The sequence below is a fragment of the Hylobates moloch genome, unplaced genomic scaffold (genome assembly GCF_009828535.3).
Source record: "Hylobates moloch isolate HMO894 unplaced genomic scaffold, HMol_V3 SCAFFOLD_14, whole genome shotgun sequence".
NCBI classification, from domain to species: domain Eukaryota; kingdom Metazoa; phylum Chordata; class Mammalia; order Primates; family Hylobatidae; genus Hylobates; species Hylobates moloch.
Window position 1 is genome coordinate 13,043,588 of NW_026652289.1, and position 13,963 is coordinate 13,057,550.

The 13,963-nt window shown below is 54.7% G+C and overlaps 1 protein-coding gene and 1 long non-coding RNA gene across 3 annotated transcripts; one reads left to right on the forward strand and one right to left on the reverse strand.

Annotated features, from left to right (window-relative positions):
• The first annotated feature begins 4,248 nt into the window (after positions 1-4,248).
• Positions 4,249-5,689, forward strand: LOC131381235 (uncharacterized). Its single transcript, XR_009209845.1, has 3 exons — positions 4,249-4,336; positions 4,914-5,128; positions 5,571-5,689. It is a non-coding gene; the product is annotated as an uncharacterized LOC131381235 (long non-coding RNA).
• Positions 5,690-10,264: 4,575 nt separating this feature from the next.
• OLIG2 (oligodendrocyte transcription factor 2) lies at positions 10,265-13,544 on the reverse strand. Of its 2 annotated transcripts, none has more exons than XM_032175282.2 (2): positions 13,426-13,544; positions 10,265-12,658 (listed from the first exon to the last, which is right to left on the reverse strand). In XM_032175282.2, exon 2 carries the CDS (start codon positions 12,594-12,596, stop codon positions 11,625-11,627), a length of 972 nt encoding a protein of 323 aa, XP_032031173.1. In that variant the 5' UTR covers positions 12,597-12,658; positions 13,426-13,544; the 3' UTR covers positions 10,265-11,624. The 2 variants fall into 2 exon arrangements, with proteins under 2 accessions (XP_032031173.1, XP_032031174.1); XM_032175283.2 differs by lacking the exon at positions 13,426-13,544 and adding an exon at positions 13,192-13,347 and having other exon boundaries at positions 10,438-12,658.
• Positions 13,545-13,963: the final 419 nt, after the last annotated feature.

The window sequence follows — 13,963 nt, forward strand, 5'->3', positions numbered from 1 at the left end:
AACCACCTCCCACTCCCTCCGATATCATTCCCATTCTGTTAATGACATTGACATGGATGCTTTGTAGGAACTACTAAAGGCGATATTTATATGCTCCTCATTGGAAAGATTCATCCAATAGCATGTTTTAAAAATCCAAGGAGTTTGCTTCACAAAGGATTAGAACAAAGTGTCTAACCATGAATTCATTTAATGTTAAGGTCAGTCTTATGCCTCAAGCTCTGGATTTTTAGTGTGCACAAAGACTACCCAAGGGACTTTGGGAGGTAGCTTTTGTTCACAGTGGCGAATGTTATATGTCAAGCTTTAGCAAACTTGTTGATAGTAACTGATAAATTATTTCAGAAAATCCCTTGTTTGCCCCACACCCCAGGACCAATAAAAGGCCAGCCTCCAAGACTTGGCAGATTTTTAAAAAGCATTTTCTGGAAGGAAAATGAATTTGATGCTATACTTTTCACAGGATCAGATTTTTGCCTGTATTTTCTCATGTAAGAATCCTAATGAAGCTTTATGTCATTTGCATTCTAGTTACAAAATAGTTCAGTGGCAAAAATCATCTGCATGCATTCATTTCATTAGTTTAACAGATATTTATGGAGCACGTATTGTGGGCTAGATACCATTGTACATCAGTGATCAATATGGACAAAGATTTCTGCCCGGTGGAGCTTATATTCTAGCGTGGAAGACAGACAATAAACAACAAAATTAATCAGTAATAAATAGCATATGGGGAAAGGGAAATTGGGCAGGGCAAGGGAATTGAAAATGCCAGAGGAAAGTTGGAGTATTAAAAAGGAAAGAGGGGCTGGGCATGATGGCTCCCAGCACTTTGGGAGGCCGAGGTGGGTGGATCACCTGAAGTCAGGAGTTCAAGACCAGCCTGGCCAACATGGTGAAACTCCATCTCTACTAAAAATACAAAAATTAGCCAGGCGTGGTGGTGCACGCCTGTAATCCCAGCTACTTGGGAGGCTGAGGTAGGAGAATCACTTGAACCTGGGAGGCGGAGGTTGCAGTGAGCTGAGATTGTGTCATTGCACTCCAGCCTGGGCGACAAGAGCAAAACTCTGTCTCAAAAAAAAAAAAAGGAGGTGAAATTATGATCTCAGCTTACAGAGCCTCCATATTCCAAAATTCTTTTTGGAATAAAAGTTAAAAAGAAGAAACATGAGATATGACTTCTTTCTCTTAACAAAAAAAGGATTAAATATATGAGTGAGGCCCACGAGCTAACACGTTAGAACAATATAGCAAGTGCCTCCCATTTTCTGACTTTCAATTGTATGAAAATACTTTTCAATTCTGTAACATGGTTCAAACAAACCCCTCAAATTCTTTTTGGACTATGGAAGCTCGGTAAATCATGAGCTTGGTACCTTCCCTACATAAAGTTTTTTCCCCTTTAAGTTCAAGTTCAAATGGAAAAGACAACTTGATCACCCCGCTCCAATCGGGGTCCATTTCAAAGCTCTTAAATGTTGAGGACAAGCATGTTTTTAAAGCAGTTTCTCTGTATGCTTCTAACCTGCCTAAAGCAGGGGATGGGGTAATGCGGTGGCCATCAAGTTCAGATGTACCTGATGCAGCTGTTGTCACTGAGTGTCCTCCACACCCACCTGGCACATTAAACGTGTACTGGATAAAAGGCTGAGAAGATGAACTATAGAAGTAAGGATAGCAGTTTGTCTACTACCCCCAGCCCCAGATTTATGTGGGATCTTCCGTATGTAGTTTAATGCCCACTTCTTAAAATGCGACTCTTAACTATATCATAATGAGGATCTGAACAAGTTACAAGTTAGTTGGTCATTTCCTTTCCAAGTCACAACTGATGAAAGTCTGGCTGGATATTGAATAAGGGAATCACTCACAAAACACTACCTACCTCAGCCAGGCATCTCGCTGAGATTCTGGCTCCCTAAGACCCAAAGGCAGAGATGTGTTCGGGCATCCTGATCTGCTGGGGGCACTGTGCAAGTTCTGGGACATTTGTTATGGGGTCCTTGACACACACCTGTAGCAGGGAGGACATGAAATACACTCGAGTGGCAGGGTGGACTTCAGGGTTGGAAAAAGTCACAGAGGATCATAACTTGAAATGTCCTTTGCCAAGATTTTCACTTTGTGGATGAATAGATAGAGGCCCAGAAAGGTCAAGCAACTCGCTAGAGAATGCTCAGCCTGCTCGGAGACCTAGATTTTTAAACTCCTGGAACAGGCCTCTTTTCACTACGGCGGGTTGTATACCAGGACCTCAGGAGTTACTCAGAAGTGAATGAAATCACCAACAGATGAATGGATAAACAAAATGTAGCACACACCCACAACAGAATATGATTCCACTGTAAGAAGGAATGAAGTGGGGATACATGCAACAATGTGGCTGAACCTCAAAAACATTATGCTAAGTCAAAGAAGCCAGTCACAAAAGGCCACATATTTTATGACTCCATTTATATGAAGTATCTAGAATCAGTGAATCCATTGACACAGAAAGTAGATTGGTGGCTGCCAGGGTTAGGGATGGGGGAGTGAGGAGGAACTGTTCAGTGGGTCCAGGTTTTACTTTGCAGTGATGAAAATGTTTTGGAATGACACAGAGGTGGTGGCTGCATGACATTGTCAATGCCACTGAAACTGTTCACCTTAAAATGGTTAACTTTGTGTGACGTGCATTCGACCTTAATTAAAACAAACAAAAAAATAGTGAATGAGGTAGGAAGAGCTGATGGGTTAAACACAAAAAGGTGGGTGATGACAAGCAGATTGGCTATGGAGGGTGGTGAAGGGAAAGAGAGGGACAAAGAAGGCAAGCCCAGGGTGGGGCCGGGGAGTGCGGCCTCCTAGCTGTGCTGGTCTTATGGGCTGCCTGCCCCTGCTGTGGTGGCCTGCCAGCACCTAGCTGCACTAAGTCATTTCCTTCCTGTGCTGACTAAGCCACACTGTCCTCCAGTGTCTTCATTAGCACTGCTGCCTTTGCCTGAACAGCCCAGAGAGGTCAGAGCTGGAGCTGATGGGGAGCCCCATGCCCAGCTCCCAGGAGGCCCCACCACTGTTCTTCCCGAGGCTCCCAGCTGCAATTCCAGACCAAGCAGATCCTTAGCTCTCCAGCTCACCCCTTACACCGGGCATCTGAGGGGCACAGATGGAGGGAACAGCAGGCCTGGCCCTGAGAGGGTGGACTCTCCTCAATGGGTGGATGGGAGGATGGGACCATGAGGCTGGGGCTTGGGCTTCACAGGCAACTTTTCCTTCAATCAGTTCCTTTCTGATCCTGGCTCCCTCCTTTAAAAGGACTTAGGTCTGGGCCAGGTGCCGTGCCTCATGCCTGTAATCCCAGCACTTTGGGAGGCCAGGGTGAATGGGTCACCTGAGGTCAGGAGTTTGAGACCAGCCTGGCCAACATGGTGAAACCCTGTCTCTACTAAAAATACAAAAATTAGCTGGGCATGGTGGCGTGCACCTGTAATCCCAGTTACTTGGGAAGCTGAGACAAGAAGATGGCTGGAACCCAGGGCAGGGTTGCAGTGAGCTGAGATCGTGCCACTTCACACTCCAGCCTGGGTGACAGAGCGAGACTCCATCTAAAAAAAAAAAAAGACCCAAGTCTGTTTTCTGTGTAGAGCATGGGCCCTCCTTATCCACAATGCAATGCAAAGGATATTCCCGGAGAACTAACCATGCATCCTGCTCAGTACCAGGCACCCCAGGGCATGCAAAGGTGAGAACAGAGGCCCTGCCTTGCATTGGGGGGGTTTGGGAAGTGGACCCTGTACAGAGCTCAGGGACAGTGCTGAGTTGTTCTTTGGGGCCCCGAGGCATACAGACCCCTTGTGATGCTGCAGGACAGGTCATGTCACCCAGAGTAACAGAGACCATACCTTGTAGGACCTCCAGGAAGATTCAGTGGGATGACACTCATGCAGTCAGGCACCTTCTTCTGCTTAATTGGGTATGCATGGTGTGCCACGTTCTCCCTCTCAAGCCAGATGGCCTGTGAAGATGGTACTAGCATCACCCCTACTTTACAGATAAGGAAGCCAAGGCTAAGAAGGCTCTTGTCCAAGGTCACTCAGCTGGCAGAGCTTGGCCAAGGCAGCATACCACCCCACACCCAGCCGCCTCTTCATGGTCTCCATGGTGACTGCCCCACTATGACCTACAGATTCCTGGCTGCTTGGGTTGGGGGAGACTCAGCTGTGGGAGTCCACACCCAGCAGCAGCTGCACTCTGGGCAGGCCCTTGGGCCCAGGGCATCCATTCACTGCTGGGACCAAGCAGAAACATCCTGGGATGTTTCATTTAATCCTCACAGCAACACAGTTGTCAGGTGCTACTACTAATTACTCTATTTACATAAGAAGAGAGGATCAGGAAGTTCTCGTAACCTTGATCAGTGTAGTATATGGCTTTGGTATGAATCCAGCTGCCCTGGATCGAATCAAAGTGCTCACCAGCCTTAGGCCTCAGTATCCCCCATGAGTGAAGGATTCAGGAATTCTACACTTCCACCTTGTTCCCCACACTCTCCAAACCTCCTGACGTGCACTGTGCCATTCGTTCATTCATTCATTCATTTTTTTCTGAGTCCTTATATCTAGCAGGTACCCTGAAGGTACAAGGATGTCCAAACCGCAGTTTCCACCCTAGGGAAGCCCCACAACCAAGGACAACTCCTTTCTAGAACTGTCTAAACTCCGCTTCAGCAGAGGCCAGTGAATTCTCTTAGTGCACACAGGACACACGGAAGAGGGCTGTTCTCACCCATCACAGCCGCCCTGCCAGCAGGGGCTCCCAGGACCTCTGCTCTGAGGTGGACCAGGACACCCAGAGGGCTCGGGTATTGGGGCAGAGCCTGATCGGCCCACGGAGCTTCCAAGATCACCCATTATGGCTCTATTCTACAGTTGAAACAGGTTCAGAGCTTCGGAGAGGCCACTCTAGCCCTGTTCTGAAAAACAAGCTTCTACTGCCGAATCTGAGGATGAAGGAGAGAGAATTGCTCGTAGTCCTGTTTGAACTGCATTGCACCTGTGGCCCTTGCTCTGGGCTCCAGAACTTTTGCCTAGAAAGCAGAGGTGTCTGAGAGCCGGGCTGGTCTGGGAGAGACGCAGAGGAAAAGGTGAGGCCACGCATACAAGGCTTAAAAGATCGCCAGCTCTCAGGTCAGTCAGGGTGGGGGTGGTAAACCAGGATGCTTGCGGTCCAGGGACACTGGGTCACAGGGCCTCCAGGACTCAGCAGGGCTCAGGAGGGCTGAAGGGAGGGGGTACAGAGAGGCGGCTGCGTTGCAGTTCTAGGCCCTTGTGTGTACAAGCACCGGTGTACGTGGATCTGTGAGCGCGAACTCGGGTGCGTGAGTCCCTGTGCGAGAGCCTGTGCACGTGGACTCAGGTGTTTGGGGCTGGTGTGCAAAAGCCCGTAGCGGGTCTGTGATTTTGGGCTCGGGTGCATGGACCTGGGTGCTCCTTGGGCGGCTGTTTGGGCCCGACGCGCATGTAGGCGGTTCTGGAGAGCTCTGCGTGTCTCCTTCTTGGGGGACCTCCAACCGCTCCTACAACCAGTGGACGGATTGTGGCCGCACCGACGCTGCAATGCCGCCAAAGGAAAACTGCGCGCGTCCAAGCCAGCTGCTTCAATCCTGCGGATGCGGGCCGTGCCTGGGTCTCCAGCCGGGGGGGGGGGGGGGCTGCGGAGCCCGGCCACCCCTCCGCACCCGTCTCCCGTTAGCCTGTGCGGGGTCCGGGAAGCGAGGGCCGGAGAGGACACCAGCGCGCAATTCAGAGCGGGTTCCTTGAGCAGTCTTCCCCCAGAGCTGCAACGTGGCTGCCCGAGGACCCCAAATAAAGACGCGGCCTCCTCACCCAGAGCCCTGCCAGATCGTTCTGGTGGACCGCGCCCGCTTTCAGGGTTTGCAAACTGAAGGCCCGCTCGCGTGTCTGCAGGGCCCTCGGCGTGCTTAAAGGAGGGTCTGAAGTCCCCCCTGGCAGGAGAGCGCGCACTCGCAGCAGCCGTGGGACTGGCGCAGGTATCATCCTGTTCCCTGCAGGCCTTTCAGTTGGCGACCCTTTTCCTAGTGACTGCCCGAGGTGTGGAAGGCACAACGGGGCAGGGGATGTGGCCCGGGATTCCGGCTGCGGCCCCAGGCCGGCAGGAGCGGCAGCTGTCTCGGCACTAACGACGGTCCCTCGCGGGGCGTGCGGGCCGCCGTAATGAGGCTCCGCCGCGGCTCACCTGCTCCGGCCCTTCCTCCGCCCGCGCCGCGCGCCCACCCGCGCCCGCTAATTGCTAAAGCCTGTGAGCCCCGCCCGCCGCCCAGATGGAGTCAGGGACAGATGGGGTCCAGGCATGGGGGGAAGCACTAGGAGCGCCACCTAAGGGGGCCAGGGTGGGGGACAGGGGGTGGCAGCAGAGGATTCCCGAGGCAGCAGCTGAGCCAGAGTCTGGGGACTGCTGGAGCGCGGGCCAGGTGGCCTCTTGGGGTGGGCCCTGGATTACAACAACCTTGCCACCTTCATTTACTGGCTGTGTCCCCTGAGCAAGTCACTTACCCTTTCTGTGCCTCAGTTTCCTTACTTGTAAGACGGGACAAGAATAGCACCCTCCTCAAATGGTTGTAGGGAGAATGGAATGAATTGAGGCTCTTGAAGCTCTCTGTGCCCTGCCTTACCCCGGCTAAACCTCAGTCAACGCTGTCTGCCTCCTCTTCCAGCCTCCTCCACCTATTAATATCCTGAGTTCCCTGGAGGTTCAGCCCTGACTCCCTCCTCCCAGCTTTGCCTCTTCAGTTCCTTGCTGCAGCCTTCCACCCCCAACCTCTTCCACAGAGAAACAGCCAGTAGCAATCACTGGGGCCCTAGAGGAGAGATAGGGAGTAAGGATGTAGCTGTGGGTGATCCCCATCTCTGCCCTGCCTAGAATGGCCTCCTCACTTACAGGGAGTTGGGGCTTAGCCCTGGAATATAGCCCATGAGCTGCTGGCTGCCTCCAAACCAGGGAGTGGCCATGCTCACCCATGCTGTCCCACGTCCCTCTCTCTAGTCAGGATGGGACTGAATACAGCAACCACTGCTGTGAATAGCCTGGCTTTATCCTGGCTTCCCTTACAGTTTTGCAGAGACGATAAATAAATGGTCACTCTTGGTGTAGGGCCCTTGTCAAAGACCCTATAACCCCTGCTGGTACTATGGGGGCGCTTGTGTGGGGAAGGGGGATACTAGGCACAAAATCTGTAATGAATGAGTGACTTAAAATGACATGGCAGGTGAAGGGGGACTCCTTTGCCACCTCCTGATGAACTTTTAGGAAGCATCAAGGTGAATACTCAATAGAAGTCCAGACAGATTGCTAGGTAGATTCTGCCCCAATGGGAGACAGACATTTTCCACCACTGGGGTAGTTTTATCCATAAGAGCATCTAGGGGGCTTTAAAATTCAATGCCCTGGCCCAGGGGCTCCTCACTGATCCCAGTCTGGGAATGAGAAGGGCAGGTCCCTGGTGGATGGCTGTCAGAGCCCCAAATCACCACGGGTGTCTTTAGTACCCATGTCTTCCTACAGTCACATTAGAACTCCTGGCCTCACTGGGAGTGTGACACCTCTGTGGGTTCACTTCACTCGTCTGCTCACTGCCTGTCCCCAAGGTGCAGAATTCCAACTCCGTGGGCATTAGGGGTTAGTCCTTCAACACTGAGTCGAGGGGAGTGTCACTTCTCTGTGGCTCCTGCCCATATGAGAGAGTGAGGAGCCCAGGGACAATGCCCTGGGGTGCTGAGGCCAGAGGAGGAGGCTCGGGTTCTGCCCACTGGCCCCTCAACCTCTGGTCAGCTGAGCTCCCAAGTTCTTTTTTCTTTTAGACAGAGTTTCACTCTTGTTGCTCAGGCTGGAGTGCAATGGCACAATCTCGGCTTATTGCAACCTGCGCCTCCTGGGTGCAAGCACTTCCCCTGCCTCAGCCTCCCGAGTAGCTGGGATTACAGGCATGTGCCACCACATCTGGCTAATTTTGTATGTTTAATAGAGACGGGGTTTCTGCATTTTGATCAGGCTGGTCGCTAACTCCCAACCTCAGGTGATCTGCCTGCCTCGGCCTCCCACAGTGCTGGGATTACAGGCTTGAGCCACCACGCCCGGCCAGCTCCCAGGTTCTTAAGGAGGGTTGGGGAGTCTCAAAGACCTGGGGGGTGGTGAGTTCCTAAACTCGGAGGCTGAGAGCTGGGGTGCTGCAGAGCCACACAGTGGGGCTGGGGAGGAGGCTGAGCTGCAGTCCAGCCTGTTGAGAATCTCCCAATGAATGCTCCCCAGAGGGGACCACAGTGTGGCAGGGCAGACTGCAGCAGATCCCGGAAACAGTTACCTCTTTCCCTTCCCCTCTTGGTGAGGAGCCCACTGCCAATGAAGAGCCCACCAAAGTCAAAGTGGTTGCACACAGTCTTATCCTGCCCTACCTCAAAGCCCAGACACGGGCCTGAGTCCTCTACCTTGGCCCCCAGCAGTCCAGGGCCACCCTCGGCGAGTAGCCACCTGTTCTGGGAGATGTGCACTGTGCGCCAGTGTCTTCCTCCTCCACATCCAGAGCTGCTCCAGTCTCATCCACCGTGGTCAAGGCCCCCAGCTGGGTGCACAGTTTAGGCGGCTGGCATGGAGGAGGGCCCAAAGCCTGGCTGGACACAGCCCCTCCTTCTTCAGAGGCCCTGGTCTTGCCTGGCCTGGCTGGTGGCTGGTTGCTACTGAGAGCTTGGGTGCAGGGGTGGAGGGAAAGACTTGATTTATTGCCTTTCAACAACCGTCCTTCTATGCAGACACCAAGCACGCTCAGAGCCTGCACCAGCACACCTGCCTGGCAGTGGGTGTGGAAGACCCAAAGCTGCAATCAAGACCCCTACCTCCACCGGCCATGTTCTCAGCGCCCACTGGTCTACGTTCCAGCCTCCTGGAGTCCCTCTGAGTGTGTCTGTGGCTGCAGCTGGACCCAGTTTTGAATTCTTTTCAAGTTTCATTTCAAATGGGATTTCAGAATAAAAACGACTAGACCCTGCCCTTCCTTCTTCTTGGATTCACATGGTGCTGTCAGGGTGGTGGTGGCAGGAGGCTTTCCACCCGTCCTCAGCCCCCAGCGGCTCAGCCTCTCCAAATCCCTCCCAGCCTTTGCAGAAAGCCAAGCCCATCAGTGAAAAACTAGGCCTCCAGCACCCGATCCCTGGGCGACTGCTGTCCTGGCCAGCAGCCCGACATTCCCTGCTGGAGGAGCAGGAAGTGCCTGTTCCTTGTTAGGGGACGGAGCAGTCTTCAAGTCTAAGCAAAAGGTGCCTGCCTGTGTGAGCCAGGCTCAGCTATGCCACTCAAGAAATGGGGTTCTGACTGGGGAAATCTGCACCCCCAGATCCTCCACCAAAAATATTGTCAGAGAGAGGACACTGGACCAGGGGACGTTCTTACTGTGCCCGTACCCGCTGCCTTTTCAGGGGCTCATTCTCAGGCCAGCCCTGGGGCGCAGAGACTGCAACAGGATCTGCCCTGGTCCTTGACCAGGAAGGCCAAAGTATTTTTATTTCTACCCAGAATCTCTCTTCACAGCCACATCCTAAATTTGCATCGCGGGTTTGGATTGTGAGAACCCAATGGCCAAGAGGAGACAGGTGACCCCAGGAAAGAGCACAGAGGCCAAAGCGCTGCCAGTGCTCCTCCAGCAGTGCGGAGCACCTGATCCTTTGCAGTTCAAGGCGGGGGTGGCCTCTAGGGGAGGGTAGTGGAGGTGGCTGAAAAGGAATGGAAGGATTAGTAGATTCTGCACCAAGCACTCCCCAAGCGCTTTGCTGGGAACGCCACGGCTCCGCAGAACCCAGGTCCCCAGCTGAAGCCAAGGAAACCCGCAGGGGGAGGGTGGTGGCAGGAGACCGCCTCTGAGCAGAAAGGAAATAAAAATCGAGCAGTAGAGGACTCCTGAGAGCCCAGACCCCCAGCCAAAGGCGCAGCCCTCACCCTGCAAGTGCCAAAGTCCGATGCTCCGGGAAGGAAATGTCTGCTTATAAAGGAGCTCAATACTCAACTGAAGAGAAAGGCAGTTCCGGGTTAGGCGTCAGAAAATAAAAATAAGGACAAGCAAGTTGTGAAAAGACCCGGAGGATTTGCTCGGAACGTGTTTGAAAGATAATGCATGTGTGTCTCCGGTGCCAAACTGGGGGAACGATCCCCAAATCCGGCCCCAAGTTATCGCGTCCTGAACCCCTTTTCGGGGTGGCACACGGATGGAAATCCCCCGACTTTAAATTTTATTTAAAATCTCAACACTCAGTCATTTATTTCGTTTTTTGCAACCAAACAAGTAATAAATATTTAGCACTTTGTTTTTACAAAAATAAAACAGATGATACACTCTCTGCGAGGGGTGGTGCGATCAGAGGAAGGGTGTTACACGGCAGACGCTACAAAGCACAGTTTGCAACGAAGGCAGCGCCGAGGCGGCTTGCACGGAACGCAGGAAGCACGTGGAGGAGTTTACCATTTGTGTTAAACGTGGCAAAAATAAACCAAAATAGAGGAAAGCCGGCTTAGACTCCGGTGGGGCTGGCAGTCACGTGAGCAAACAGCTTAGCATTGCGCACTTACCTCATCATTGATATATTTACACATCCAAAAAAGAAAATATTAAAAAGCCAACAGAACCCTCAAATAACCCAAACTGTTTTCACAGCAACTGCCTTTTAATTCTGTTACGTTCTCAGGTATCAAAGTAACCAAATCACTTTGTGCTCAGAGAAGGAAAGATGAGTCGGTAGGGTAGTTTCTATTTTAAAATAATAACTAAAATGCACCCGCCCCTGAAATCAGCAGTTTTGGGTTATTCCAATCCACAAGTGGTTCTACTCTGAATGTCTATAAACTTGCTCATACTGTTGAAGAAGGAACATCCACAGATTTATTAGAAAACCATATTCTCCCAAATCAACGAGAGACAGGGAGGAACGGCCACAGTTCTAAGAGGGTGTGGATTGACCCAGATATTGAGATTGGATATGACCATAAGCGCTTCTGATATCGAACGCCGGCCTCCAACTAACTTGTGGCCCCTGGCCTTGGGCCAGGGACGACCCTGGAGGGCGCGGTCGGGCTGTTGCTTCTGCAGTGCGGCTACCCGGAGTCTCCCACCGGCCAAGAAAGGAGGAAGAGGAGCAAGTCCCCAGTGTGTCCCCCTCCCATAGCACCCCCTCCCCCACGAAGTGCTGCCCAGGCCGAGTCTGGAAGTCAGGCCACGCTCTCAGGGAAACAAGTTTTTAGAATCTTTTCCCGGAGGTGAGGGTCGGGGGTCGGATGAGTTCTAGTGAGGAATGCACACAGCGGTACCTTTTCATAAAATGATGTCTGCTGGACCAGTGCAGGTTAAAGCCAGAAAGCGCTCGATCAGGTCCCGGAGCGAACATCCCCTCACTCCCCACTGCTCTGTGGGCGCCCCCAATTGCTTGGGTTCGCAGATGCTGGAGTCCCCACCATGCCCCACCCCCAGTCCATGGTCCTGCGCCCCTCCTCGCGACAGAGCTCCCGAGCCCGGCGCCGGCCAGTCCTCGCTTCCCGGTGGCCCCGGGCTCCCCTGTCGCCAGAACGCGCTGGCTCCGGTCAGCTCACTTGGCGTCGGAGGTGAGGCGCGGCAGGCTGCCGGCGCCCATGGCCGACACGTGGTGGTGCGGCGGCGGCACCTGGCACATGCTGCAGGGGCAGGGCATGCCGCCCCAGTGCTGGAAGCCCCCGCTCGCCCCACTGCCGCCGCCCCCGCCCCCGAGCGGGGCGGCCGCGGCAGCAGACGGAGACTTGAGTAGGCCGTGCGGTGGACGGATGGAGCCGACCGACGGCAGCCCGGATCCGGGCAGAGAGGCGCTGGACACTGCCGCGGCTGCAGCGGCTGCAGCAGCCGCTGCGGCGGCGGGCGGCAGGATGGGGTGGTGCACCGCGGGGTGATGTGCGGCGTGCGCTGCTGCTGCCGGGTGCGCGGTGGCGGCGGGCAGGGGCGCGGAGTGCGCCAGGCCGCCGCAGGCCGACGGGTGGAAGCCAGCGTGGTGGCCCCCGTAGATCTCGCTCACCAGTCGCTTCATCTCCTCCAGCGAGTTGGTGAGCATGAGGATGTAGTTGCGCGCCAGCAGCAGCGTGGCGATCTTGGAAAGCTTGCGCACCGAAGGGCCGTGCGCGTACGGCATGACCTCGCGCAGGCCGTCCATGGCGATGTTGAGGTCGTGCATGCGCTTGCGCTCGCGGCTGTTGATCTTGAGACGCAGCTGCTGCAGCTCCGGCTCTGTCATTTGCTTCTTGTCCTTCTTGGTGGACGACGCAGCCGCCGACGACGTGGACGACGAGGTGCTGGAGGAGGATGACTTGAAACCACTGCCTCCTAGCTTGTCCGCAGGATGCGCGCCCGCAGAACCCATAGCGCCGCGCAGCTCGGCGCTCAGCTCCGGCGGGCAGTCGCTCGGGGTGGACGAGGACACGGTGCCCCCAGTGAAGGCGCTGCCGCTGCTGCCCTTACTCCGGGCCGGCAGAAAAAGGTCATCGGGCTCTGGCGACGACGGGCGGCTGGACACCAGGCTGGCGTCCGAGTCCATGGCCCCGGGGGAGGATAGTCGTCGCAGCTTTCGCAGGGTCCTCCTTCCCTCGGACCCGAAAACTTCCAGGAGAGGAGGAGAAAAGAGAGAGAATGAGAGAATGAGAGAGAGAGAGAGAGAGCCAGTGAGAGACAGAAAAGCTTCTCCCGCCTGCGCTGCAGTACCACAGCGCGGGTTCCCGGCACAGGTGGCCCGTGGCTCCCCGTCCCCCTCGCTACTGTCTCTGGCCCTCCTTTTAGCTGCACGCGGGTACCTGTAATTAAGCTCTCTCTATCTCTCCTCTGCTCTCATGCAACAGGTTATTTCAGGGAGCGTCGGTGACCCTCGGGGTGCGGGTGGCATTCTGGAGGCTTAGGGCTTTCAGTTAGGAGTGGGAAAACTGAGCCTCCCGGGCTGGAATGAACGAGTGGGAAGTGAGGGCCTTTCTTTGGGGAGAGTGGAGATCTAAATAGAGAACTAATGATTTGGTTCCTCAAACGGATCCACCTTATCTCCATCGACACCACGCAGCAAGCACACGCACACGCACATGCACCCAGAGCCGGCGCGGGGCCCAGAGCCCATGTGCTGCATCTGGAGACCACGGGGAGCTCACCAGCTGACTGGGGCTTGGGCAGAAAGAGCTGTTGTCGCTCCGACTTCTCGCTTTTGGTGAGGGAGATGCAGCGGTGAGTGTGGGGAGGACAGAACAGCGAAGTCGCTCTGGAGAAATGGCCCGCAGAGGAGGGATCCAGACCTCCTGTATCGGAGCATTCTGGGTCACAGCCGAGTTGAGGAGAGTCTGTCCCTGGGATCTAGGCTGGGGCTGCTGGGGGGCGGGGACACTTACTGTGGATGCGAGTTGAGGAGCTCGCTCCGAAAAGCCTCAGCGGAGAACCTGGCACTGGGCGCTGGTGTCGCGTCGGTCTATAATAAGCATCCGCACCTTTAGGGGCTCGGCCGGTTTTTATAGCCCGGTGGCAGCGGCGACGGCGGCAGTGGTGGCCGGGGTGGGGGCGGGGAACAATATGCGTGTCCTGGAGGGGCTGCCTCGCCAATGAGCTGGGCCCGCCGGGGGGCTGGGAAGCTGATGTCATCCGGGCTAATTCCACTCAATGAAACTCGCCAGGCCGGGCACACGCCTCCTCCCTGCGCACAACCAATGGGCGCCCGTGGCCGGGAGATTCTTGGGGAGGGACTGGAGGAGGGACCCGAGGAGGCGAGGGGGAGGAGAAGGGCGGGCTCAAGGGGGATGGAGAGAGGGCTGAGAGCGCTTGGGACCGAGGGAGAAAGGGAACGTGGTCAAATTTCTGTAAAAAATACGGCCACCACAGAGTCAGGTTGGGGGATGGGATAGTTTGGGGACTCTGCAGAGTCTAACAAACTAA